Below are 25,611 nucleotides of genomic sequence, written 5' to 3'. Positions count from 1 at the left end.
CCTAATCATATAGGAATAAAGCTCATTTTCCATGTTCTCCCGAAACACAAAATGTTTTTTTTTTTTTCTCGAGTGCTTGAACCTAGTAGACGGATTTGAACTTAACTCTAAATCAGCTCCTACATTTTGGATTATCTGGTTAATTACACATTAACGCTGCTGTAGAACTGGCTGTTTTCATAGTGATTGCAGCTCTGAGCTATTAATATCTTTAACACTGCTGGTTTAAATGATTTTATAATGTTATTGGTTTCAATGATTGTCAAAAAGTTAATTTAGCATCTATCTAATGAAAACAGAGGGAAGGATATGTATTGATCCTAATAGAGTTTTAAAATTAGTAGTGGAACAAATGTGTCCCTGTTCTGTTAATCATAGAACATAAAATGATTCTGAACTCTAGCTTGATGGATTTTGTATGATCCACTGAACACAACAAGCATAAACGATGATTACTTCTTTGTGGGGAATATACAACATTTAGCTGTTATTCCAGTTCAATAAATCAGTCTACATACAAGTGGATTGTTTAAACAAGTTCTTAGCTAATCGCTAAAAAGGTAGAAAGGAAATAATCCTTCCGGTCACAGGTTCCATATAAAGTTTTAAATAATTATATTCAATAGTCTTATTCATCAAGAATTTTGTACTCTCCATCCGAAAGATCTGTTTTGTATTTTTTTTTCTTTTTATGCTTTCAAAAGAGTTACAGTACTTCTTTTCGCTACATATCATCCCATATGCTTTCTGGACCTCTTGCAGTGCCTAGCTAAGGCTAAGCATAATGGCTCATCCTAACGGGAATATCTTCCTCCATCCAAAACAATGGTATAAGTCAAACTTTAGTTCATAAGCTTTCACTATTGGGCACTGTAGGTGGTGTAATTGTTGGAGTAGCTTGTGCCCACTCCACAATGTCTGCACAAAGAGATTCCACTGCATCCAGTCTTTCAATCTGTACCAGTTTGGTGAGCAGATCTGGTATGCTGTACCCAGCAGTACTTATGCGATCAAAAAGCTGAAGTCCATCTGTCATTCCTCCAATTTCATCTCTCTTCAGACCAAAACTCTCAGCAAGGTGGCGCCACGTTTTCACTATTGCCTTTTCTGTATTATAGGTAGAACTTAGCATCCTGCTGGTCTTTTCTAGACAATCAAATGGCAATTCTGTTGGGCTTAGACCTGAAAGACAACAAAAACATTCATTAGAACGTTAGTAAATTTTCACTGATTACACTGTAGTGATTACAGTAGTTTGATTCCTTGTGATTTTTTTCATCTTCCTATGGCTTTCCCAAGAACCCAGTGACAAATTTAATCTGGCATTTTGACAGTAAGTATATATACATAATACATGAGTGTTATATGCATATGTAACAAGAATTATGCATTCTTCATTGTTAAAACAGAACGTAAGTCACGTGGTGATTTTGCTTGAAGTGTAGGCAGACATCAACTGTCCTTCAGTAGTGCAGCATGGCCTAGGAGACTTCTCCTTCACAGGGCAGGGAGTAAAACTTTATGCAGCATCAGTGGTTTTGTATATATCAAGAATAAACTGTTTCTAAGTGCTTACTATATACTGCTGCATTTATATGACACCTGAATTTACATACATTCTTCTAAAAACCTATAGAAGGATTTAGCACACCAACTTGTTTTTTTTATTTGCTTAATATACTGCTTTTCTACCTTTCCTTAAATGCACATAAAACAATCTTCCAAAAGTAGCTTTAGTAAATTTAGCACTGTATATCTAAAGCAGTAGTAAATGTAGCTTTAGTACATTGCTGTATTGTAGAAATTGCTGAAATTGGTATCACTTAAAATTTTTCAGCTACACCTATTTACTTTTGGATCATTTGTTTTTAATCACCCTTTAGTTACACATTAAAGGGGAGACTCCACATATATATGTAATGTTTTCTCACATTGCAAGTGTGTGTCACACATCACCTATGCAGTGCTTTGGTGTTGCTACACATACATATTTGACTGTATATTAGATTTACATCCATCCTGGATTTCTATTGTCAGTGTGGAAATCATGTGACCTGTCCAGAGTCATATAAAGTGGCATGAGGGGGCTCTGAGGCATATAAAGGGGCAAGAGTGGGATCTGCAGCATATGAGTGTCTTTGGGCTGGTATATTAGGGCATGATGGGCTCTGAGGCATATAAAGGGCATGAAGAGGATCTAAGGCATATGAAGGGGCTCTGGGCTGGCATATAATGGTATGATGGGCTCTAAGTCATATAATGTGCATGAGGGGCTCTGAAGAATATAAAGGGGCATGACCAGTGGCGGGCTGGGCCGGGGGGCAGGGTGCCATGTGCCCCCCGGGCCGCAGCGTCATGCGGGCCGCGGGCCGGTACAGTCTGTGTCACTGTGACACAGACTGCACCGCGTGTGTAGCGTTGACCGGACGGAGTCCGGTCAGCGCTACAGCACAAACACACAGCCGCCGAAGCCGGCAGCTGTGTGTTTGCTGTAATCAGCAGCCGCTGAGAGTCTGTCAGGCTCTCATCGGCTGCCGCTGCTCCCACTGCGGGAGCCATCTTCCGGCTCCCGCAGTGGGTAATGGGAGAGCCGTCGTCATGACGACGTCTCTCCCATAATGCAAAGCGGCCAGAGGAGCCGGTGGAAGTCGGGACCAGGAGCGGGAGTTTCAGGTAAGTGTTTTTTTTTTTTTATTAAGTCTCTCGCTACTGGGGGCACTACTAAGGGGGGGGGATTACTATGGGGGCACTACCAGGGGGGGATTACTATGGGGGCACTACAAGGGGGGGGATTTCTATGGTGGCACTACCAGGGAGGGATTACTACTGGGGGCACTACCAGGGGGGTGGATTACTACTGGGGGCACTACAAGGGGCGGGACTACTACTACTGGGGGCACTACAAGGGGGGACTACTACTACTGGGGGAACTACAAGGGGAGGGGACTACTACTAGGGGCACTGCATAGGGGGGAGGGGACTACTACTAGGGCACTACATAGGGGGAGGGGACTACCACTGGGGGCACTGTGAGGGACCACTGCTGGGGGCTCTATATAATGGGCAATACTGGGGGTAATGCATAGGGGGGAGACTACAACTGGGGCCACTATTTAAGGGACATTGCATAAGGGTTACCACTATTGGGGGCACTGCATGGGGGGGTGGACTGCTACTGGGGGCACTGAACAGGGGGGACCACTACTGGGGGCACAAGGGGCACTGCATAGGGGGGGATCACTACTGGGGGCACTACTGGAGGCCTGCATAAGGGTGTTATCTCTTGTGGCACACGGGGGCACTGCATATGGGCACTACGACAGGGGGCTGCCCCATATCTTTATTTTTACCTTACATTAATCCCATATGGACCCGCCTCCTCCCTGAAACACTTGAGGGGGGGCGGCGCCGTAGCACGCACGTTCTTCGGGCACCCTGGCTACACGCTACTCCTCTGCCAGGGCGCCTGCATGCATTCGCCCCCCAGGCTAAAAGTTGCCAGCCAGCCCCTGGGCATGACTGGGTTCTGAGTCATATAAAATGGCATGTAGAGACTTTGATGGTATATAACGTTCATGTGGAGCAAATGGTAGATAAAGGGACATGTGCAGACCTATACTGGTTGTAATCATTCTGCCTTTTTGGCCGAGCCCCTTGTCATGACCCATGTCTGGGCATCTGAAAATTGAAAGGTTAAAAAAATTAAAACCTTAGGTTGCATGTCTAATGCTTTTCTATGGAAGGCACTTGTAGTAATAGATACTTGAAGTTGTGATACAGTAGTGTCTGTGTCTACAATATATGGTTATACCTGTGGCATACTGTAGCTAACTTAATGGAGTGGAAGAGCATGTGGTATAATAAATAATGTGCTGTGGAAAATGCTGTTCATATGGATAAAAATGGTAATGATCATTCTTGTAATAAAATCTACACTCAACTCATACATTCTACTTGTGAGGCACGAACACATGATAGGTAGTAGCCTGGGACTCCCCCCGAAACTGACACGCACGCACGCGCGCACGCACGCACACACACACACACACACACACACACACACACACACACACACACACACACACAGAGAGTCCTCTGAACAGCCCTAATCACAAGTGTACATTATCTTATGCTGAGCATGCAGACTTAAAATATGGGGCCTCTCTGTTTTAATTGTTCTCTGTACCTGTGTGATTTTCTATTATATTTTTGTCTATGAAGCTATAATAAATATATAAATATATAGCTTTTACATGTAGGTAATCTTACTTGCATCAATTAGCGAATAGTAGAGGGATGAATATTAATTAGCTGTTATTTTTTATAAACTGTTTAGTTTTTGTATCTATCATCCTATTCCTTATTATTGAATGTGTTTGTCATTCAATTCTAGTTAATTTAGCTTATAGATGATCAGCACACTGCAGTGCTTTTTCTTGATTCTCTGTTTCAGGATACAGGGCCTGATTCAGCAGTGCACGATTATCGGGAATCTGCACGTGCGCAGGATCTATTTGGCGAGAGTGCATAGTCGCACGCAGACCCTTCTATGCCTCTGCCTGATTCACAGGCAGAGGCATGTAATGAGCGGTGCGGGAGCAGGTCAGATGGTGTTCCCGGAAAACAGGGTGTGTCCGCCCTGTTTTCCAGGAGTGGCAAGCCCAGGGACTGCGTCAACTGACGCAGAGTCCTGGGCTCGCAAGCCGGCCAGCCTGAGTAAGCTGAGGCTTACTCAGGTGGCTGGCGGCCCGGCGCCATCCACCATCCCGACCACGATGGTTGTGATGGTGAGCCCAGCCTGAGACCTCCGTCGCAATGCTGGGATCGCAAATACAGCAGGGAGTGTCATACACCTCCTACTGCATTTGTATAATAGCAAGGACGTAATAGCAAAGTTGCCTGTGTGCGTACATCATATATCTATAGCCTGTGTACAGCTTTGCAATTGCGATCCTTGCTGAATCACCCCCACAGTGTGGTAATGGCAACATTTACAGGACAAAATGTGACTTGTTTATTATACTCCATAAAGTATGTTAAAATAACATTTTTTGGACAGCACATGCAATACTAACTATTGTATTAAAAATATCTCGCAGATTACTTAAATTGTGTTTACATTTCCTCGTTTCACAGTATTTAGGGGATGACATTTGTATGTAGTCAGGTGGTGTCTACAGGCTCTTACAATTCTCCAAAACATTGTTAAATTACTTATTGTAATGGAGCGCAAGTCCGTAAGTCCGTAAGATAGTCAAATTGCAAATGCTGAAAGTCGTTTCTTTTATTTACAGCATATCAGCAAAAAGTGATTCCATGTGTCACAATGGTAGCGATTCACTGCTAGACAGTGACAGCTGTGTAAATGTATACACTGTTTCCATACCTGGTACATTTTATTGACTTCCTTAATATTTTTATAAAAGCTTAACTAGAAAATTCTTTCATGGAACAAGATGGTCACATTTGCATTGGAGTTTGCAAAGGAGAGGAGTGAAGTTGAACAGCATGAAAGTATTTAAGCCAAGTGCTGATAATAGGCCTGATTCAAACTGAGTGACAGGTAGTCAGCGATTGGCTAGGCAAACGCAGATGTGTCTGACCGTTCAATTGCCGTTTCATGGTTGTGCTGTGCAGCATGAGAGCTCTCTGCGTGTCATGAGAGCAGCGGCTGGTCAGGCTTGCCACATATGCTGCATGGCTGCCTGATCTGCATCGATGTTACCGATGTCTACGCTGTTCTACGTCATCGGACGGATATGAGAAAGCAGTGGTGGGCGTCCCTATGCTCGGCTAAGCTTTGGAAGGCATTAGCATATATTAGCAACTGCAATCCGTGAGAAAATGCAGCTATGAATCAGGCCCTTTGTGCACTGGTATATATTGTATTGTATATGGGTAGGTTTTGACAAGCGAGCAAAACAAAAAAGAAAAAAAACTTTTTGGGGGCATTCATAACGTTTGAATTAAAATAATTATATTTAATAGATATGCATATCTATTAAATATAATTATTTAAATTCAAACGTTATAAGAGTGCCCCAAAAAATAGTTTTTTTTCTTTTTTGTTTTGCTCGCTTGTCAAAACCTACCCATATACTCTATGAATATAAGCCCTGGGGAGCACCACCAACAATTCAGATTTATATAACATGGTATAGTTTTACCTTAACTTTAGTTATGTTGGTTTATTATATCAAAAATAATCAATATTGATCATATGACTAAGTTTGGTGCAGGTATTCCCTTTTGTTTTGAGATGTCTTGTATTGTGCAGCAGATCAAAACCAAGAATATTATGATGAGAGAAAATGGTACATAAGGCACATGTTCAGCTGGGCAGGAGGTTGGATTTGATGATGTGGCATTTGCATTTTTCCACAGTTCTACAAGTAAACAATTTTCTGCCTATTCTACAAAGATCTGGGGCCAAATGTAATAGGGTGAGAGTTTAGAAAAGTGAGAGTTTCTGACACTTTTTCAACTTTGCTAATGTAATAGAGTCCAAAAACAAAGTAACAGAGTGAACTTGCATGTTTTTTTAGACTTAAAAAACTCTCACGATTTAAAATCTCATTCAGATGTTTTCCCATTTTGAAGATAAAGCTCAACCAATGTGAGAGATCACTGCTAAACTCTCACATTTTCTAAACTCTCACCCTATTACATTTGGCCCATGGTGCGATGTGTTCGTGGTGGCCCAATGTAAGACTGGTTTGCACATTCATGTCTGTTGTAGGTGCTTCAGAAAACTCCAATGTTTCTGAAAAGTAGTTAGATGCAGGCAACTTAAACAGGACACTAACAATGCACCTCACAAGCCTGACAGCAACAAGTTACATGCCTCATAATATTCACATCCAAAAATAAATGGACGGTTAAAGGCTTTATTATGGCTTCATCTTTATCAGCAGTAAATGGAATGTGGACCAGCAGGTAGTGAATAGATGAAGGGTGTTCAACATATGGCCCTCCATCTGTTGTGGAACTACACATCCCAGCATGCCCTGCCACAGTTTTAGCTTTCCCTAATAACAAAACAGCTGGAGGGCCACATGTTGAACATCCTGGGAATAGATGAAGCTAAACAATGATCATTGGTAATAAGGTAAGTACCTTATGAAGTTATGTAACTATTTTGTATACGCACCTTCTGCAACACTGCATACATTGGCATAAAGGTCTAAAATCTTTTTCCTGCGACTGTGAATCTGGGAGAAAAGAAAATATTGCTGTTATTATGAATTAATTGTAAAAGCCATAATTCAGGTATATACTTGAGGGTATATTTATTTTTCACCCACAGGCAAGATATAATAAAATGCTATTTATTTTAAAAACAATGTAACATTTCTACCTCTCTTTTTTTGACGGGTAAAGCATGACCACTTACATGAGCGACACATATTGATTTATATATAAGTAGGGGCAGTTGCAGCTATTTATCAGAATGTCTCTCTTGTAATGTTTAATGTTATAAGTTCATCATACAGTAATAAAAACACTAAACAAAGGCCCCTATTTACTAACAAGTTTTATCACCAAAATGAGTGATAAATGTCACTGTGTATGATAAATGGTTCTCCAGCTAATCAACTCCCAACTGTCATTTTTCTAATAGTTGACAGTTGGGAGCTGATTGGCTGAAGCAATATTATCATACACAGTGAAATTATCACTCGTTTTGGTGATAAAACTCGTTAGTAAATGAGGCACAAAATCTGGTAATGGTATTAAAGATACAAAAATTATATAACTCCCCACCTCAAGTGTTCCAAAGACCACCGAAATGATCTTGAACACTAATTAAAGAATGTTCTGTAGACGGGATGTAGTTGGCATCCCCGCGGTCGATATGTTGGCGGTCAGAATACCGGCACTGAAATCCTGACAGCAGTCAGAATCCCAGCTCCAGAATCCCAACCGCTGACATGGTTAGGGGGAGGGTTAGAGTTAGTGTTAGGCAATGGGGGAGGGTTAGGGTTAGGCTGTGTTTTAGGCTGTGGGAAAGGTGGGTTAGGGGGAGGGCTAGGGGTTAGGGTTAGGATACTTACCTAATACTGTCAGGATTCTGACTGTCGGGATGCCGACCGCCGGGATCCCGTACCCAACCCCTGTAGACAAAATGAATGTGGATCTTTTAAGAATAAGTGAGAAAAGTTTTGTTTTTAGGTTACAAAATACCAAATTGCTGCACAATAACCTCATCACAGTGAGAAGCATTATAGTGGCAGAATGGGGTTGGGGCTGGTGTATCGCGAATCACTTCTTCGTAGCCTAACAACCATTGAGGAACCAATCAGCAGATTCTACTGCAGCTGCCAGAGTATTTGAGCAGGATGCATCAAAGCAGATTTTGCGGTCAAACCTCCGAAAATGGCGTTTTCTGAGGTCTGGCCCATTACCGCATATGCACCAAGCTACAGAATACGATACATTGCAGAGCTTGAATACAGGTGGGCACCACCATCTTTAGATGGTGTTACCAAATAGAAGCTTATGGGCTTCTATTTGCAATTCGCCTGAGAGAGATCCAATCGGATACCTCCCAACACCCCCGCAGCACGTGCGGCACTCGACACGTGCAGAAGGACTCCCGGGTCCTAAACATGGAAATCCTTCTATCGCAAAGAACAGCTCTTACCAGGACAGCTGTCATTTGTGATTTTCTTCAATCATATGGTGTTAGTAAGCACAGTTATGCTTGCGATGAGTGGCATGATGGGTCACATTCACAATGCAATGTGTTATGCATCCCGTCCTTTGTTCATTAACCAAAGGGTAACAAAATGTGGACATTGCAACATGACATTTAGTATACACACACGTCAATTTACTACAACAGAACTGATGAAGCAGAGAAACATAATTATGATTTGTAAGTGCAGAGTTTAAGTCCTGACATTAACTTAGCCTAAATGTTTTAGAATAACGATCTGTAGGAGTGGTTCATGCACAAGCAAAAATATCAATGGCTACAAGCCTTGTGAATGCTTGTGTGTTATTATCACATGGCTGGAGCACATTCTATGTCACCACTCTTACTCTCTCACCCTGGTTTATAATCAAAGAGGGCACACTGATTTGGATATGAAGTGAGCTGTGTTTTTCATGAACGGTGTAAAGAGGAATAGGTAAAGAAAAACCCTATCAGCTGATATGTGGGTGCAGATAATGTTTGGATGAAATCAATGTTGCTAAAGGAGTAATTAAGCTAAGGATTCACTGTGAAGTGTGGCTCAATCATACACTATGTAGACTAAAGTGATTGGACACTGACAGGAAATAGATCAAAAAGATTTTATCGACGTCAGTACTTTGTAGGTCCACCACTTGCAGTGATTACTGCAGACACCCTGAAGAAGGTCAAGACAGCCTAGAACGCACCAGTCACTCTAATTCATCCCAGAGGTTCTCAGTGGGGTTGAGATCTGGACTCTGAACTGGTCAGTCCATTAGGATTTCCAACCTTTCTGTATACCAGTCCTGCGATGCCCTGGAAACATGACAAGTGGCATTGTCGTCCTGATAAAAACATTTTCTGTTTCCATAGAACTGCAAGTGCATGGGCCTCCCTACCAAGTGTTCTTGTCGAAAACCACCACATTAGTGGCCATTTGGAATTCATGTTCAATGGTACGCATGGTATGCATTTCTCTTGCGCGGGTGTGTGCAATCACTTTGTCTACATAGTATACATTAAAAAAGTTAATTTTTGTGTGTTGTTTGATTAAACATCATTGAATATTAGGTTAAAACTAGAACACAACTTTCTACTATCGCTGTAAATGGCAGGTAGTTTAGATAGGAGACCAGCATTTTAACTGGAAAATGTAGAATCAACACATTGTACTATTGTGGCATATTGTGTGAAAATAAGTGTGGCTGAAATTTGCTATTTACTTAAAATACTTATTTATTGTTTGTATTACTACTGTATTTGTGTTTTGCCTATTTTAATATACTATAGATTTAAAGTGCGTACACACGTAACGATTTTTTGAACAATTTAACTATAACTACATCATTATCGTTCAATCGTTCAAAAAATCGTTCAGTTTCTGAGTTATAACGATGAATGATAATCGTTCATGTGCGTTCCCGTTTGTAGATTGTAGTTTGTAGTTCATCATGCACTTCTGACTGACCAACTCAACGATTTTCATCATTGAAAAAATCGTTCAAAAAATCGTTCATCACACTTCAAAAAATCGTTCACTTTTTCAAAGGAAAAACTAAACGAAAATCGTTCACTAACAAAATCGTTGTGTGTATGCAGCTTAAGTCTGTTAATATATCTCTCAACATATAGCAAAATAGATTTTACTACTAAATAAGGGACAAATACAATTATACATTTTGACACACAATAGTACAAAATGTGTAATGAAGTTGGTGTGAAGAGAACGGTCTCTATTTCCTGCCAAGAGTAACAAATACTCAGCTAGTAGAATAGTGCACAACACTAATTTGTACCTTTCTCTATCTTGGGGAATATAATAACTGTTCTGCATACTACACTGGCTGAGCGCTCGCAACCGTGTTGATGGTGGCCCAGAGCGCATGCGCACGACGGAGCCGGCTCCGTCATGCGCATGCGCAAGACCCGGATAGCGACGGGCAATCCGTCGCTCCAGGTCTCACACCAAAGGGGGCGTGCTGTCGATGTTGGTGGGCGGGCCAGGGGGGTGGCTGCCCAGACAGAGGCACCCATGAGAACGCCTACCATCTGGCGGCGGCCCCACTGACATCACAAGTGATGTCAGTGGGAGAGCTTTCGGCTCTGTTTGAGCCGAAAGCTCTCTCTGGGGCTTGCGGCCACGAGACCCTACCACAAGGGTCTCGTTGCAAGCCCGATGGTCGCGATGGTCTTGACCATCGCGACCATCATCCTGGCCGCTCACATTAGCTGTGGGTGGCAACCCACAGCAATGCGAGCGGCCTGGAGGCCGCTCCATAAAAGAAAAAAGACGCCCTGATTCAGAGCGAGCGCTCTGTCAGAGCTTCCGGCTCTGAATCAGGGCCTCTGAGCCTACACAATATCTCTATTTTTTATTTTACTTAGTTTACCAGCACAAGTGCTGTGAGCATGTATTTTACCATTGCATGTAGTTGTGCATTAATATGGGTCCCAGGCCTGTAAGTGCGCCCAAAACTTTCCACATTTATTCTCAGTGGTACAGTATGACATTGGCAAGTGGCAGGTAAGGGTGAGTGAGGGTTTTATCTTTATTCTAACTAAACTCTTCCCTCCATTATTTCTGTACACTTTCAGATACTTTGAACATGCTGGATTTATTTAAAACACTTGTGTTTAGTGTCTTACTTTGTGTTCTAATGGAAATGTAAACTGACAAGTGTTCCAAAAGAAATAGTAAAAAAGATGGTTAGTTCAGCAGTTCAACATGAAATCGATTTTTACATCTATTTAGACATGGACCCTGAGTTCACAAACAGTAGCAGTGGGATAGGAATGTAGTGGTTGAGATTTATGTATTTATTTGTCAGCTTTTATGGGCTTGCCTGGTGCATTAAACCTAGAAATTACTATTTCATATTCAAGCCACACACACAGAAGTCAAAAAGTAAAAAATGTCAAAATGTTGGGCTTAACTTAGTAGTGTATCTTCTAGTTGTTTACACCGTATAAAATCAAACTTTATGGATGCAATGAACGCAAATGAAGCCAAAAGTAAAGTTTTCTGTATAGGAAATATATGTATTGAATGTCACTATTGTACTTAATAGAATGTAGGAGTAAGCGTGGTTCATAGTTTGTCCAGCAGCAGGCAGTGTCAGGCAGTGGCAGCCAAAGCTAGCAAAATTGTGTTTAAAGAGAGGATTGGACTCACGTGAGGAAAATATAATCTTGCCTCTATATAACTCCATGGTAGGACCTCATCAGGAATATGTGGTGTAATTCTGGTCACCAACTTTCAAAAATGACACATTAGAATTAGTCTAGAAACAAGTTATGTAATAAATGGTATGGAGATTGTAACGTCTGAAGACAGGTTGTTATGGTTACAAGAAAGGAACTTCTCAGGTATATAGATATAGAACCAAAACTGCCCTCCTTCACCTTGTTGAACCCTTTATGTTCTTATAATACATATTTTACTAGTGCTCTTAGTTCTTTTAAATTGTATATATTAAGCTCCGTTGGGTCATTTCAGGATGTCCGCCAAGCATTGCCGCATTGTTCGACAATGCACACAGTCGCCATATATTCGTTTTCCCGAGCAACTCTATGGGGTACAAGGAAAAGCTAGCGATAATGGCAATGGAAGCATTGCATTAAATTGAATGAGTCTATGAGATCGGACTGTCTTTATAGGATTTCTGTAAATTGTCTCTGTTTTAGCAATATCCTTTTTGAAAGTGAGAGCTCCCAAGCACAATGTTCTAATTCAAGGAACAAGGAAACTAAAAAAAGGCTTCTATTATTTTTCCTTTTTATTCTTTAACTGATCAAATTACCAAGTTGCGTACTGTACAGCTGAATTTGAAGGATTCGGAAGCGCAGGACGCTCGCAAGCGGGTCGATGTTGCCCCACTGCGCATGCGCACGACGGAGGGAGCTCCGTCATGTGCATGCGCGAGACCCTGATAGCGACGGGCTCTCCGTCGCTCCGGGTCTTGCACCAAAGGGGGCGTGCTGTCGATGTTGATTGACAGCACGCCCCCTTTGGTGGGCGTGCCGGGGGCATGGCTGCCAGATGGAGGCGTTCCCATGGGGACGCTTACCGTCTGAAGCCGGCCCCACTGACATCACTAGTGATGTCAGTGGGAGTGATTTTGGCTCTGATAGAGCCAAAATCACTCCAGGGCTTGCGGCAGCGAGACCCTACCGCAGGGTCTCCGTCGCAAGCCCGATGGTCGCGATGGTCTTGACCATCGCGACCATCATCATGGACGCTCGCATAAGCTGTGGGTGGTCACCCACAGCTATGCGAGCGTCCAGGAGGACGCTCCATTTTCATGGAGGAGGGCCCTGATTCAGAGCGAGCGCTCTGGTCAGAGCGTTCGGCTCTGAATCAGGCCCACAGTTTGAAGGCCACCTTGTAAGCTGTAATCACTTTAAACTCTTCTTTTTCATGCATGATTCGGTAGCAATACCATTTCAAAAGTACAAATAACTAATTGTTATAATAATAGCAATTTACTTATAAAAACAGGCAGGCAACTGTGTAGGGTTTCCTGTGAATGTTATGGGATTGGGCAATTTCCAAATGTTTTGCATCAACAAAGAGTATTGTTCTCTTCTGGATATACTTGGTAAAACCTCTTAAACTCAGACTATGATAAATAGTGCAGTGTACTATGCTGTGGTTACTATACATCTTGCCAACAATGCAAGTGCTCAAGGCGAGCATACAGCAGACAAATAGTTTAAAGTGTTCACTAAGAAGTGGTGTACACATAATAAAGTAGTCACTACTAGAGATGAGCTAAATCATGGAAGAACTTTATACAAATGTAGCTTTGCAGTGAACCAGGTAATTTGCGGAGGTCCTCAGGTCTGGTGATACATTCTTCAAGTTCCACTTTTGCTTGCCCATTTTGCAGAATGCCATACCACACCATAGGGCTAAAGCAGAGTGAGTTCTATGTATTGTGTATTTTGCGTGAATCTGCACTGCATAAGCTCAGTATGCGAAAGCACACAAATGCCTGATGGCAGAGTCAAACACCTTATGTACATATTTAATCTTACGGTCGGAGATGTTGGACATGGGTGGAAAGAGGGTCTCATTCAGACCGGCTCGCAAGCGCCTATGCGCTCGCAAGCGGGTCGATGTTGAGGCCCTGCGCATGCACAGCGGCCGCACTGCGCGTGCGCAAGCCCCAGAGCGAGAGAAAAATTCTCTTGCTCCGGGGCTCACTACAAAAGGGGCGGCTGTCGATGGTGATCGACAGCTCGACCCGTTTTGTAGGCGGGGTGGGGGGGGTGGCTGGCCAAATGGAGGCGGAGGAAGGAACGCCTCCTGAAGGAACGCCTGCCGTTTGGGGGCGGCCCCACTGACATCACTCGTGATGTCAGTGGTGAGCTTCCGGCTCTATTACAGCCGAAAGCTCACTGGGGCTTGCGGCCACGAGAGTCTCGTCGCAAGCTCCGATGGTCGCGATAGTCTCGACCATCGCAACTATCAACCTGGTCACTCGCTAAAGCTGTGGGTGGTCACCCACAGCTTAGCAAGCGGTCAGGAGGCCGGATTTTAAATATGAAGCGGCCGCCCTCATTCAGAGCGAGCGGCTCTGAATGAGGTCCAGAGTTCAGTAAGGGGCTATACGCACAAATGCAGCTCGTGCAGAGCCACAATTATGTGATTATGTGCCTGTTAGGAGGCATATCTTGGGCACCTACCACAGGGCATGTCCAGGTACACACTAGTGATGATGACTTGTAGTAAAGTTGTAGTAAAGTTGTAGTAAAGTCTACATATTTGCGGAACTCAGCTAGCACTTAATTAGGTGTAATTTACGCCCATTTTTCTACCAACTCTATATCAGCCTCTGCATGTATGTGTTCACATTTTGCCGAATGAAAAGAGTGGGGATGACTGTGGACAAGTCCATCTGCTGTGTGCTGTGATTAGGGTAGGAACAACATATGCATTGTGAAACCTGGGAAATTTTACGGCTAAAGGAAACATGCTCATATTTTGTTTTAGAATTTTGCTCATCTCTAGTAACTACTGTATGCAGCAGAAGGACAGTGTTAGCTTTATGAGTTCACACATCATGGCTGAGAAACAGTAATGACTCTCCTTTCACTGCCATGTCATCCTACAAGGCTCCACTGCTGCACAGCTCCAGAACTAAAAAATACAGTATAACCTAAATGATTTTACCCCATGTATAGGCATAAGAAGGCAAGCACCATTATTTCCTCCCATAATTACAAGACACTGAGGCAGGCAAAGCCACAGCTTGAGTCACAGGCTCCCAGGACATAGGAATACTCTGACATACTGTGCGTGCCGTTATAAAATCTGCTTTAGCCACATCTTTAGCCATGATCCAATAACTGTGGGGATGGCTACAGCTATGCATGATAGAAATGGAGGAAATAATTACACTTTAATTAATTTTTAATATAGTTACAGTGGAAAGTCAGGGTAAAGCTGAACCATGTATTTTACCTGCTTGTGTGACATATAACAACTTAAATGTTAGTATTTACTGTAGGAAAGTCCATTAATGGATGAAACTCTTTGAAGAAGTAACTTTGGACCAAAGATCCAGTACATCTCAACTACCATGGTACTTAGTTACGACAGTCTTTCTGGAACCTTTTGGTTATGCACTACATAGGAGGACGTGTAGTGTTAGTGTATTAGTATATTACATTGGCTGTTTGTCATTGGCAATAAATACACTACACACATATTGTCACTTTCTTTACTTTATAACTTGAGCAATAATATATTATTTGGAGTATTCTGAAGAGTAGTTACTTTAGTTATTACCTTATGAATGGATCAACACATACTACCAATATATGGTATATTGCTTTTGCTACACTACAAAGCTTATACTTTTATTTTCATCAACACTTGGGACTCTGACTGAGAAGTGCGGAAAATGTAAATAGGGGTTACAAATCACAGTTATTAGTTGTGTGTGTATGTGAAGTGTACAAAGCTTCTGTTAAAGTGAAGATATCGCCTCCCAAATATATTTGCAGATGAAGGCTTACTTTCAGAGAGGAAACATATGGTAAGAACCCTGTCATTCAGCCTTTTACGTGGAGAGAGCTCTAAGCCAGCGCGGTAAATATTATTTGCTTAATTTTCTGCACAAATCTCCAGGAAATGTAGAGATGGGATTTGGACTAGATGCTAACAGTGTACGTTCCAGCAGAGCTAGAAGCTACATTCATAAAGTCTAATTTTCTGGTTACTTGAGTTTATTATTTGTAAAGTATTTATAAAAGGTCAGTTAGTGCCTCTATGTGAGAAATAAAAGCAGCCCCTTACCCCTGTCAGTTTGTTGTTTGCAGTTGACTTGTCTCTTGCCAGGTGAACTAAGGATAAGAGGCAGAGTTCCGGGGTCCCCTGTTTGTCAAGAGCGGCCTCTTCGTCACTGTCTATGCTCCTGCTCAGAAGGTGCTCATTCTCAGAGGAAGCATCATTTTCACTGAGGGAAGATGGAACCACAGGATGCATCACTATAACTTGTACACACACCAGGAACCACAGGATGCATCACTATAACTTGTACACACACCAGGAATCACAGGATGCATCACTATAACTTGTACACACACCAGGAACCACAGGATGCATCACTATAACTTGTACACACACCAGGAACCACAGGATGCATTACTAAAATTTGTACACACACCAGGAACCACAGGATGCATCACTATAACTTGTACACATAACAGGAACCACAGGATGCATCACTATAACTTGTACACACACCAGGAACCACAGGATGCAGCACTATAACTTGTACACACACCAGGAATCACAGGATGCATCACTATAACTTGTACACACACCAGGAACCACAGGATGCATCACTATAACTTGTACGCACACCAGGAACCACAGGATGCAGCACTATAACTTGTACACACACCAGGAACCACAGGATGCATCACTATAACTTGTACACACACCAGGAACCACAGGATGCAGCACTATAACTTGTACACACACCAGGAACCACAGGATGCAGCACTATAACTTGTACACACACCAGGAACCACAGGATGCAGCACTATAACTTGTACACACACCAGGAACCACAGGATGCATCACTATAACTTGTACACACACCAGGAACCACAGGATGCATTACTATAACTTGTACACACACCAGGAATCACAGGATGCATCACTATAACTTGTACACACACCAGGAACCACAGGATGCATCACTATAACGTGTACACACACCAGGAACCACAGGATGCATCACTATAACTTGTACACACACCAGGAACCACAGGATGCATCACTATAACTTGTACACACACCAGGAACCACAGGATGCATCACTATAACTTGTACACACACCAGGAACCACAGGATGCAGCACTATAACTTGTACACACACCAGGAACCACAGGATGCATCACTATAACTTGTACACACACCAGGAACCACAGGATGCATCACTATAACTTGTACACACATCAGGAACCACAGGATGCATTACTGTAACTTGTACACAAACCAAGCAACACAGGATGCATCACTATAACTTGTACACACATCAGGAACCACAGGATGCATCACTATAACTTGTACACACACCAGGCACCACAGGATGCATCACTATAACTTGTACACACACCAGGAACCACAGGATGCATCACTATAACTTGTACACACACCATACATGCCTACCCTCCGGGTTTTCGGGGGAGGCTCCCGATCTATCGGGTTACCCCCCGCACCCCGGGAGGGTAGGCATTTCTCCTGCATTCTGCCCACTTCCTAGTGAAGTGGGCAGAATGAGGAGAATACCCACGGCGATCGCGGGTCTCTGTGAAGGGGGCGGGGCTTAAGATGTGATTCTGCATGAATCACAGCATTTGGCCCCACCCCTATGTAAATATGACCCAATCGTGGCAGTTTAGCCACGAGGGGCGGGGCTTAATGATGCAAATCGTTAGGCCCCACCCCCATCGGGCCCCTGCTGCTTCTCATACCCGGGCTTCTCCCGGGAAGAGATTATTAAAGGTAGGTAAGTATGACACACACCAGGAACCACAGGATGCATCACTATAACTTGTACACACACCAGGAACCACAGGATGCATCACTATAACTTGTACACACACCAGGCACCACAGGATGCATCACTATAACTTGTAGACACACCAGGACCCAAGGGATGCATCACTATAACTTGTACACCCACCAGGAACCACAGGATGCATCACTATAACTTGTACACACACCAGTAACCACAGGATGCATTACTATAACTTGTACACACACCAGGAACCACAGGATGCAGCACTATAACTTGTACACACACCAGGAACCACAGGATGCATCGCACTATAACTTGTACACACACCAGGAACCACAGGATGCATCACTATAACTTGTACACACACCAGGAACCACAGGATGCATCACTATAACTTGTACACACATCAGGAACCACAGGATGCAGCACTATAACTTGTACACACACCAGGAACCACAGGATGCATCACTATAACTTGTACATGCACCAACATTCTGACAATTATGTTATTAACAACATGTATGCACAGTAATGACAAGTAACTGCTGTTATTTTACAAAATCTATCTGCTCACATTTAGTAGTTTTAAAGTAAGGGGAAAAGTGGGATTAATTGCAGCCTTAGAATGACCAGGTTCTTCTCCTAGTTGTAGAAATTTTAAATAATAAAGTTCTTGGCACATAGCACTTAGAAAAAACAGAAATGAAGATTGACAGTAAGATAAATAGTATAGAGATACAGTAGATCTTATTAACTGGTTATCAGTAACAACACTAAGCCAGAGTCTGCTGCGCTGCCAGAGAGGAGGGGGCCCACACAGAGGCTGCACATGGGCCCCTCCTCTCTTAACCTGTCTCTCAGTATTTTTTGCTCATGATTACCGAGGCCACTTCCAAGGTGTTTTTATACAAATACTGAAGAGAATTATATTGATTTGACAAATGATAGAAATAGTGATATAAGTTTTATATCTGCAATCATATACTTAGCAGATACACTCATGGGGTCGGAATTTTCGTTTAACTGTGCATGTTTCCCGGTTGTGTTCGTACAGTGTCGCAGTTACAATTTCAGACATACAAACGCAGAAGTGTATTGACAATGAATATGGCATTCCTGGGCGGTGACTGGGAGGTTACAGTGAGGTGGGCATGGAGATGGTCCATCCTATGGCTGTGTTATGGGTGTGTCACACGCATGTAGCTGAAGTGTTTGTGTACATAGATGTTTAATAGCTTACATACGACTGATGATGGCGTCAGATGCATGGAGGTGGGCATTCAGATGCATGCAGATGGTCCGACCTATGGGTGTGTTATGGGTGTGTCACACGCGTGTAGCTGGCAGATGTACACAGATGTTTAATTGCTTACATACGACTGATCATTGCGTCAAAAGACGCACCAAGCACGATTGCAGCATCTGGAGGCGCTGGAAGTGTGCGCCTCAGTCCTTACACATTCATACACATGGATGTACACAAGGGAAGAGCTTGTAGCGGCATCGGTATAAAGTCACAGACATGCGACCGGCAAAGGACGCATTCACAGACTTAGAATAAGGTCCATGGTATTTATTTCTTCCACTGTGATTTCTATAGCATAATCTGCATATGTACATGAGAAAGTTTAGATGGTCACTGCAGAAGCTGCAATAATAATTATCCATACCCACCACATACAAGTCACTGTATGATTCATACAAAGAAAACACAAGTGAAGCTCTTTGCAAATGACAGGATTGTTGTAAATATATTTAATATCTATAAGACTGACCTTTTCTCAGTTTTTGTTTGTGTTTCCGAAAGTTTTTCAAATTCATCCTTTTCAGAGTAGATGACATTTTCTGCTGTAAAACATATTGTGTCTTCAATATGATAAGTTCAGAGGGTTTGAACATTCAGATAATAGTGCATATGAAAAATCCCATGAAATAAAGTTTTTTCTGGATAAGTTATACATTAAAGCTAAAGAATTGGCAATTACATTTGATTTACATAATTTACAATGTTACAGTTTCCCATTATTAGGCTCAAATAAAAAATGACAGATTGTTGTTGTTAATAGTTACATTTCTGCTTGCAAGTAGCCTGCAGTACATTCAGTCTATTAGGTCAGCCCACTGGCATAATAGCAAGCATTGGATTCTTGCCAAGTTCAGAGAATTCTGGGAGAAAGTCTAGTAGAGCTTTCCCAAGATAACATTACAGCGATAGAGACAGCAGGCGATGTGATACTTTGGGGTGCTCATGGCTGAAGCATCAATCATCAGCAACTTCAACTCCACAACTGTCCTATGTTGAAATGTTGTTGGGATATTTGTGATTACAATTCTTTCTGTATTAAAAATGTGCTAAATTGTATATTACACAGCATTGTGCTGGATTGTATATTACAAAGCATTACAATATATAACGATGATGTGCTACAAAATGGACATTAGCTCTGCAGTTTGTACGTAAATGAAATCTGTATTAACCTGGCACTTCCTTCTTCTCTTCCTGGTGGCTGGCCGGAGCCTCCACATTCTTTGTATGAATCGTGCAGCATGCTGAAATATAGAGGCACACTGATCAGCAAAGCCATCAGAATGATATCATAAAGTAGTGGCATATTACATACAAAATGCAGGATTTAGTAGATATGCATTATTGCTAAATTGCTTTGTATAGTCAAAAAAAAACACTATGGCCATATATCTTTCTACAGTGAATATGAGAAGCATATTGTTTATATAGCAATATATACAAATTGTAATAATAGTTTTGCTATACTGTATACTAATTATCTGGCCACATTCACCCTGAGGGCTTCTCATGACAGGTGATGTCAGCCTGAGGGGCAAGTACAGCATTTGTATGAGCTGTTATAGCGAGCATACACCACTGACACACAGCAACCTATGCTATTAGTGTATGGCATACATATAATATAAACACAAACCTATGATATCAAGTCACATAGTACATTTACACTGTATAGTGTATGAATTATTAAAAGTGTATGCAATGCAAATGTTTCCTAAATAAGCACTGGAAGAACAGTTTTTACTCAAACGTCACAAGCAATATATTTTTTGACACACCAGTAACACACCTCCCCCCATGCTCATTTCTTTCATACATTTCTCCTTGTTTTTTCTATATTATCTAGACCACATTGACCTAAGCCCATTGGCATTACCTCCAGCAGACGGCTTGGTCTTTACAATGTAGAACATGATGATGAGTACAATAGCAATGGCCATGATGAATATTGTAGACATTGCTATAATGAGAGCAGTGGCCAAATGTCCTTGTCCAGGCGCATCCACTGAGGAAGATAATAAATTATTATTATTATTATTATTATTATTATTATTATTATTATTATTATTATTATTATATGTTGTTGTTGTAGTAGTTGATTTGTAAGGTGACAGAGAGTACTGTAAAAGATAAATATTTACCAATACAAATCTTGTATAACTCAGCTATATACAAGGTAGACAAAATAAATGCAAAGTGAAGACAAAGAGGACCTTTATGAGGAAGCTTACAATCTAGTGGGAGAGAGCAGAGACAAGAGGAGTGAGTGTAGCTCAGAGTCGATTATGGGACCATTACAGTGAGGGTGTATTGCTATGAGGCATGTAAGCGGGCATGCGGTAGTCTCTTATAAAGAGATTGTTTCTAGAGACCTTTTAAATATATAGGGGTCAATTCAATTAGGTGCAAGTTCCTCACGCCTGTAAGTATGGCTGTATGCCGCACTTAGGGTACCTCCTGGCTTGCACATTTTTATTTGCAGCCCCATGGGGCTGCGAGCAAAAGTGTACTAGCCCGGGGTGAGATTGGCCACTAGGGGGCGAATTGCTGTGCCATTGCCAGGGTTTCTATGCTGTTCCAATGACAATTCACACCTAATTGGATTGACTAATGGTATTGTATGGCATTCTGTAGGAGGGTAGAGGCATGTGAGAAACAGGGAGTTAAAAGTGATTATCAGAGATGAGAATGCAGGTCACAGGCAGCTCTAAGAGGGTGTGAGAAGTATTAAGAGTTGGTGTTATTGAGGCTGCTGAAGGTGGATGCGAGTGACAAGGGTTTGGGAAGATTGTTACCTGCTCCCTAGTGATATTATGTAAATAAGCAGCAGAGTATACCATTTTAATGCCCCAGATATTCTAAGGGCCTGATTCAGAGCTACATGCTAACTGCATGCAATGCCGATACTCAAGTAGTTGGCCGATGTTGGAAGTACTGCGCTTGCGTCAAAGTCGCACAGCACGTGCATCCCAATGGTTACCACTGGAATTTGGATTCAAGAGCTGACGATTTCAGTGTGTATGTAGGAGGTAACAGGAAGGTGGATAGGCAGATGGGGGCCTGTCACTGACAGCAACAGTGTCTAAAGACATGATAGCACTGACACAGGGCTCCATGTTCATACAGAGAAGTTGCAGCTGCCATAAGGATTGTGAAAGCATTGATGGTGCCACCAATGGTGCACCAAGAGGCACCAAGACAGATTAGTGCCACTGGAAGTGGGCATCTCAGTAAGTTCAGAATCGGTTGCGGCATTACCATAAAGACGCAGACAGGCTGCAGCAAAAGATGCTTCTGTGTCCACCTCTGATTTAGATCCTAATGCCGCAGATATTAGGCTTGATTCAGAGGTGGACAAGTAGCAGCTGTGATTTTTGTTGCAGCTACTTTTGTGAATTTATGCTAATGTTGCAGCTGATGGGCTGTCTATTGAGATGCCCACTAGCTGTGGTGCGCAGATAGTCGCACCATCTTGCAGACATTGGCAGCATCATATTAACCCTATGTTTGCTCAGAATGTCCAACGGTACATGGCTGCAGGTGCCAGTAGACCAGGGGATCCCAAACACGGTCCTCAAGGCACACTAACAGTCCAGGTTTTAAGGATAGCCATAGCTGAGCACAGGTGACTTAATTAGTACCTTGGTAATTTTGATTTAACCATCTGTGCACAATCATGGATATCACTAAAACCAGGACTGTTAGTATGCCTTGAGGACTGAGGTTGGGAATCACTGCAGTAAACTGTGTGATGCAGTCCCTGACACTGACACGTCCACAGACAAAAGCCACCCCCTAGTCACCAACCGGGATCTCCATGCAATTCTATTCAGCGTCCCCCGATAGTAACCATTGGGATGCATGCGCAGTGCGCCTCGGACACATGTGCAGATTTAAAACATCACACGCTTGTGTCCGCCTCTTAGAGTGCAGATTATCACAGCTCCTACCAGAGACTGTTGAGTTCTCACCTTTGTGTGCTTGTTGGAAGGGAGAGGTAGTGCTGGAGCCCACAATTCTTGATGAACTCCCGGAAGCGTAGTGTTGAGTTCCGATACCTGACAATAAAAGGAGGTTGATTATAATTGTGTTTGTGCACTATAAACAAACAAAAAAATTTCTTTAACAAACTAAATATATTTCCTGTGTTATTCCTATGTGTATGTGATTGGCAGGTGAAGTGATGTCTTCTTACCATTGTCAGCAAGAATCATCGGGGAGTTGATTATCACTCAGCTGCCCCGCAAACATGTCTTCATAAATTGTGGCAAAACTAAATTTTTTATTGCTGGGATGACCAGTGCATTAGCATAAAGAAGAATGGCAGTGGGAAGAGACCTAGCATATAGATTAATATTTTCCTTTTAAATAAATGTATATTTCAAGTATAGACTATTTTTTGGAACAGGACAGGACCACGGATAAGTTGATCTTAGTTTCCTGGCTTTTTTCTCTGCGAAACAGTAATGAATTCTCTCTATGTATCTGGGTGTAAAAAGTCTAATTTGGAAAACAACCAAAATAAACATAACTCTTATTACTGAGTCTCAACAGAAATGTGTCGTTAGCATTTGTCATCCTCGTAAAGTTTATCAATAAAGGACAAACATAGTATTCAGCACACCTAGCAAATGAGATCAGAGTCTAACTTGCCAGAACAAAATGTGTCACTGTAATTAGAACACCCTATTCATTGCTAACAATGGTAAAATGACATACCCTTAAATTATACATTTAGTATAACCCAGCTGAGGAGACTACATTAGAAAGTTAGACCATTATTACAATCACAAAAGTCACATTGTAACTAATTTGAACATCTACAACTATGGTTTCTGTATGACAGTGACACAAATGCAGTATGTGACCAATTGCGTCCATTTACAAATCAAATAGTGTAGCCCTCAGCGTAGATTTGGGAAACTGTTTCCCAAAACATAGTGCTTTCTAGTTTAATTCACCTCTGATAATATGGACACTACTGGGGCTAATGCAGAGTGAGCTGCAAATTGGGCATAAGTTACAACTAACTAAAGCGCACAGAAAATTAGCAGATATTCTGAGTTTCAGCTGCGTCCAAGGTGCGTTCCTCTCTGCCACTGCTTTTACTGCTATAACTCATCACAGACCCTAAAGCTGGCAATACACCAGACCCACTTTCCACCAACCATCCACCTAGTTGGTTGGTTGGAATGAAAATCTGGTAATGCATGGGAGCAAATGACAATCAGCAATTTGCTCCCAAACACTGGAAAACGGACGTCAGCTGTTGATCAGACAAGTTTTTTTTAAATCAAACAGATTTAACCAACTTACCTGAATGACCTTTTTCGTGTTTCCTGGTGTTTGGGAGCAAATTGCTGATTGTCAGTTGCTCCCATGCATTACCGGATTTTCAACCCAACCAACAAACTAGTTGGATGGTTGGAGTAAGGTTAGTCTGCTGTTTGGCCAGCTTTAAGCCTGAATTGCTCCCATGTTTGATACCGCTTTTGTTATTTGAAACAAATGCATTTGCTTCTCAGTGTAATTTTAAGTGCTAAGACCTCTGTAACAACAGAAACACCCCCTATCTGGCGCATGCAAGAAAAACGAAAAAAAAATAATTAAATTTTTATAACACGTTCTCAAAAGCTCCCAGAAGCATATTCTGTGGGATATTTGTATTTATTTGTTAGCTTGGAAACCGGTAGCAATAGCTGCCTCATTGCACATAACTCTGAATTAGGCTCATAGTTTTAAAAAATGCTTATTGGTAAATATAGGTTCTTGGTAATAATTGCCCATTTTATTATTCCTATGGAATGTCTTAGGTACCTTTCCATTCCATTTTTTTAAGAGAAATACAGAAAATGTGAAATAATTGAAGAGGGTTATCCTAAACCTATAGTACGATGGACCTTGATTATAGATGTAAATATGGATGTGCCTTTGTAAATTTGTTGGGCAAGAGATGGAACCCCGGAGTGTTTGTTAATTACAGTAATATCATCAATATAGATCATTCTCCAAGTGTCTTTTGTTGTTACAAATATATGTTATAAAATCACAAACATAAAATAACATGAATCATTTCCATATAGCAACATAAAAGTAGAAATTTTCCAATGCATGTCTCACGTCCCAATAGTGATGGTGGCCAGATTATGGGGAACTTTTTATGTTTCATGAACTCATAATAACTTGACAAAATAGATTTATAATACAAAAAATTAAGAAACAAATACTGAGATTAACCCACAATGTTTGCTGAATGCTCATTAATCTGTCCCTACATTTTAAGTACACCGTCACCTGCTTGGATTTGTGGTGGTAATGGAATAGATAGGAATAGAACAATTAAACTAAAATAGTAAAAAAAAAATATTTTTATATCATTTACCAAAAAAAAATGTTTTATTTTAATAATAAACATCCCTAGATGGTGATAGCGGTAGGAAGACAGTCGGCAATACTTGTACAACCGTTGTCCTTGCTAAATAGATGGAGAGCTGGTTTTGGCCATTGCCACCAAGGGGCTTTTCAAAAGTGGAAATGGTCTATTACTAGTGAATACACCAGTTTTCAACAGCCTTAAGGCTTCTCAG

General features: G+C 41.8%; 1 protein-coding gene across 1 annotated transcript in view; it reads right to left on the bottom strand.

Annotated features, from left to right (window-relative positions):
- Positions 1–607: 607 nt before the first annotated feature.
- The window catches only part of EDAR (ectodysplasin A receptor), a 132,639-nt gene continuing 107,635 nt past the window's right edge, over positions 608–25,611 (bottom strand). Inside the window, exons 6-12 of the mRNA XM_088445865.1 lie at positions 22,996–23,082; positions 20,901–21,029; positions 20,197–20,268; positions 19,494–19,566; positions 15,984–16,143; positions 7,151–7,211; positions 608–1,182 (exon numbers count right to left, since the gene is read on the bottom strand). Of these exons, the coding sequence (XP_088301991.1) occupies positions 848–1,182; positions 7,151–7,211; positions 15,984–16,143; positions 19,494–19,566; positions 20,197–20,268; positions 20,901–21,029; positions 22,996–23,082 (917 nt within the window). The 3' untranslated portion in view covers positions 608–847. The remainder of the gene's footprint in view (positions 1,183–7,150; positions 7,212–15,983; positions 16,144–19,493; positions 19,567–20,196; positions 20,269–20,900; positions 21,030–22,995; positions 23,083–25,611) is intronic.

The sequence above is a fragment of the Taudactylus pleione genome, unplaced genomic scaffold (assembly GCF_031769625.1).
Source record: "Taudactylus pleione unplaced genomic scaffold, aTauple2 ptg000391l, whole genome shotgun sequence".
In the NCBI taxonomy this organism is placed as follows: Eukaryota; Metazoa; Chordata; class Amphibia; order Anura; family Myobatrachidae; genus Taudactylus; species Taudactylus pleione.
This window is presented reverse-complemented; position numbering and strand designations above follow the sequence as displayed.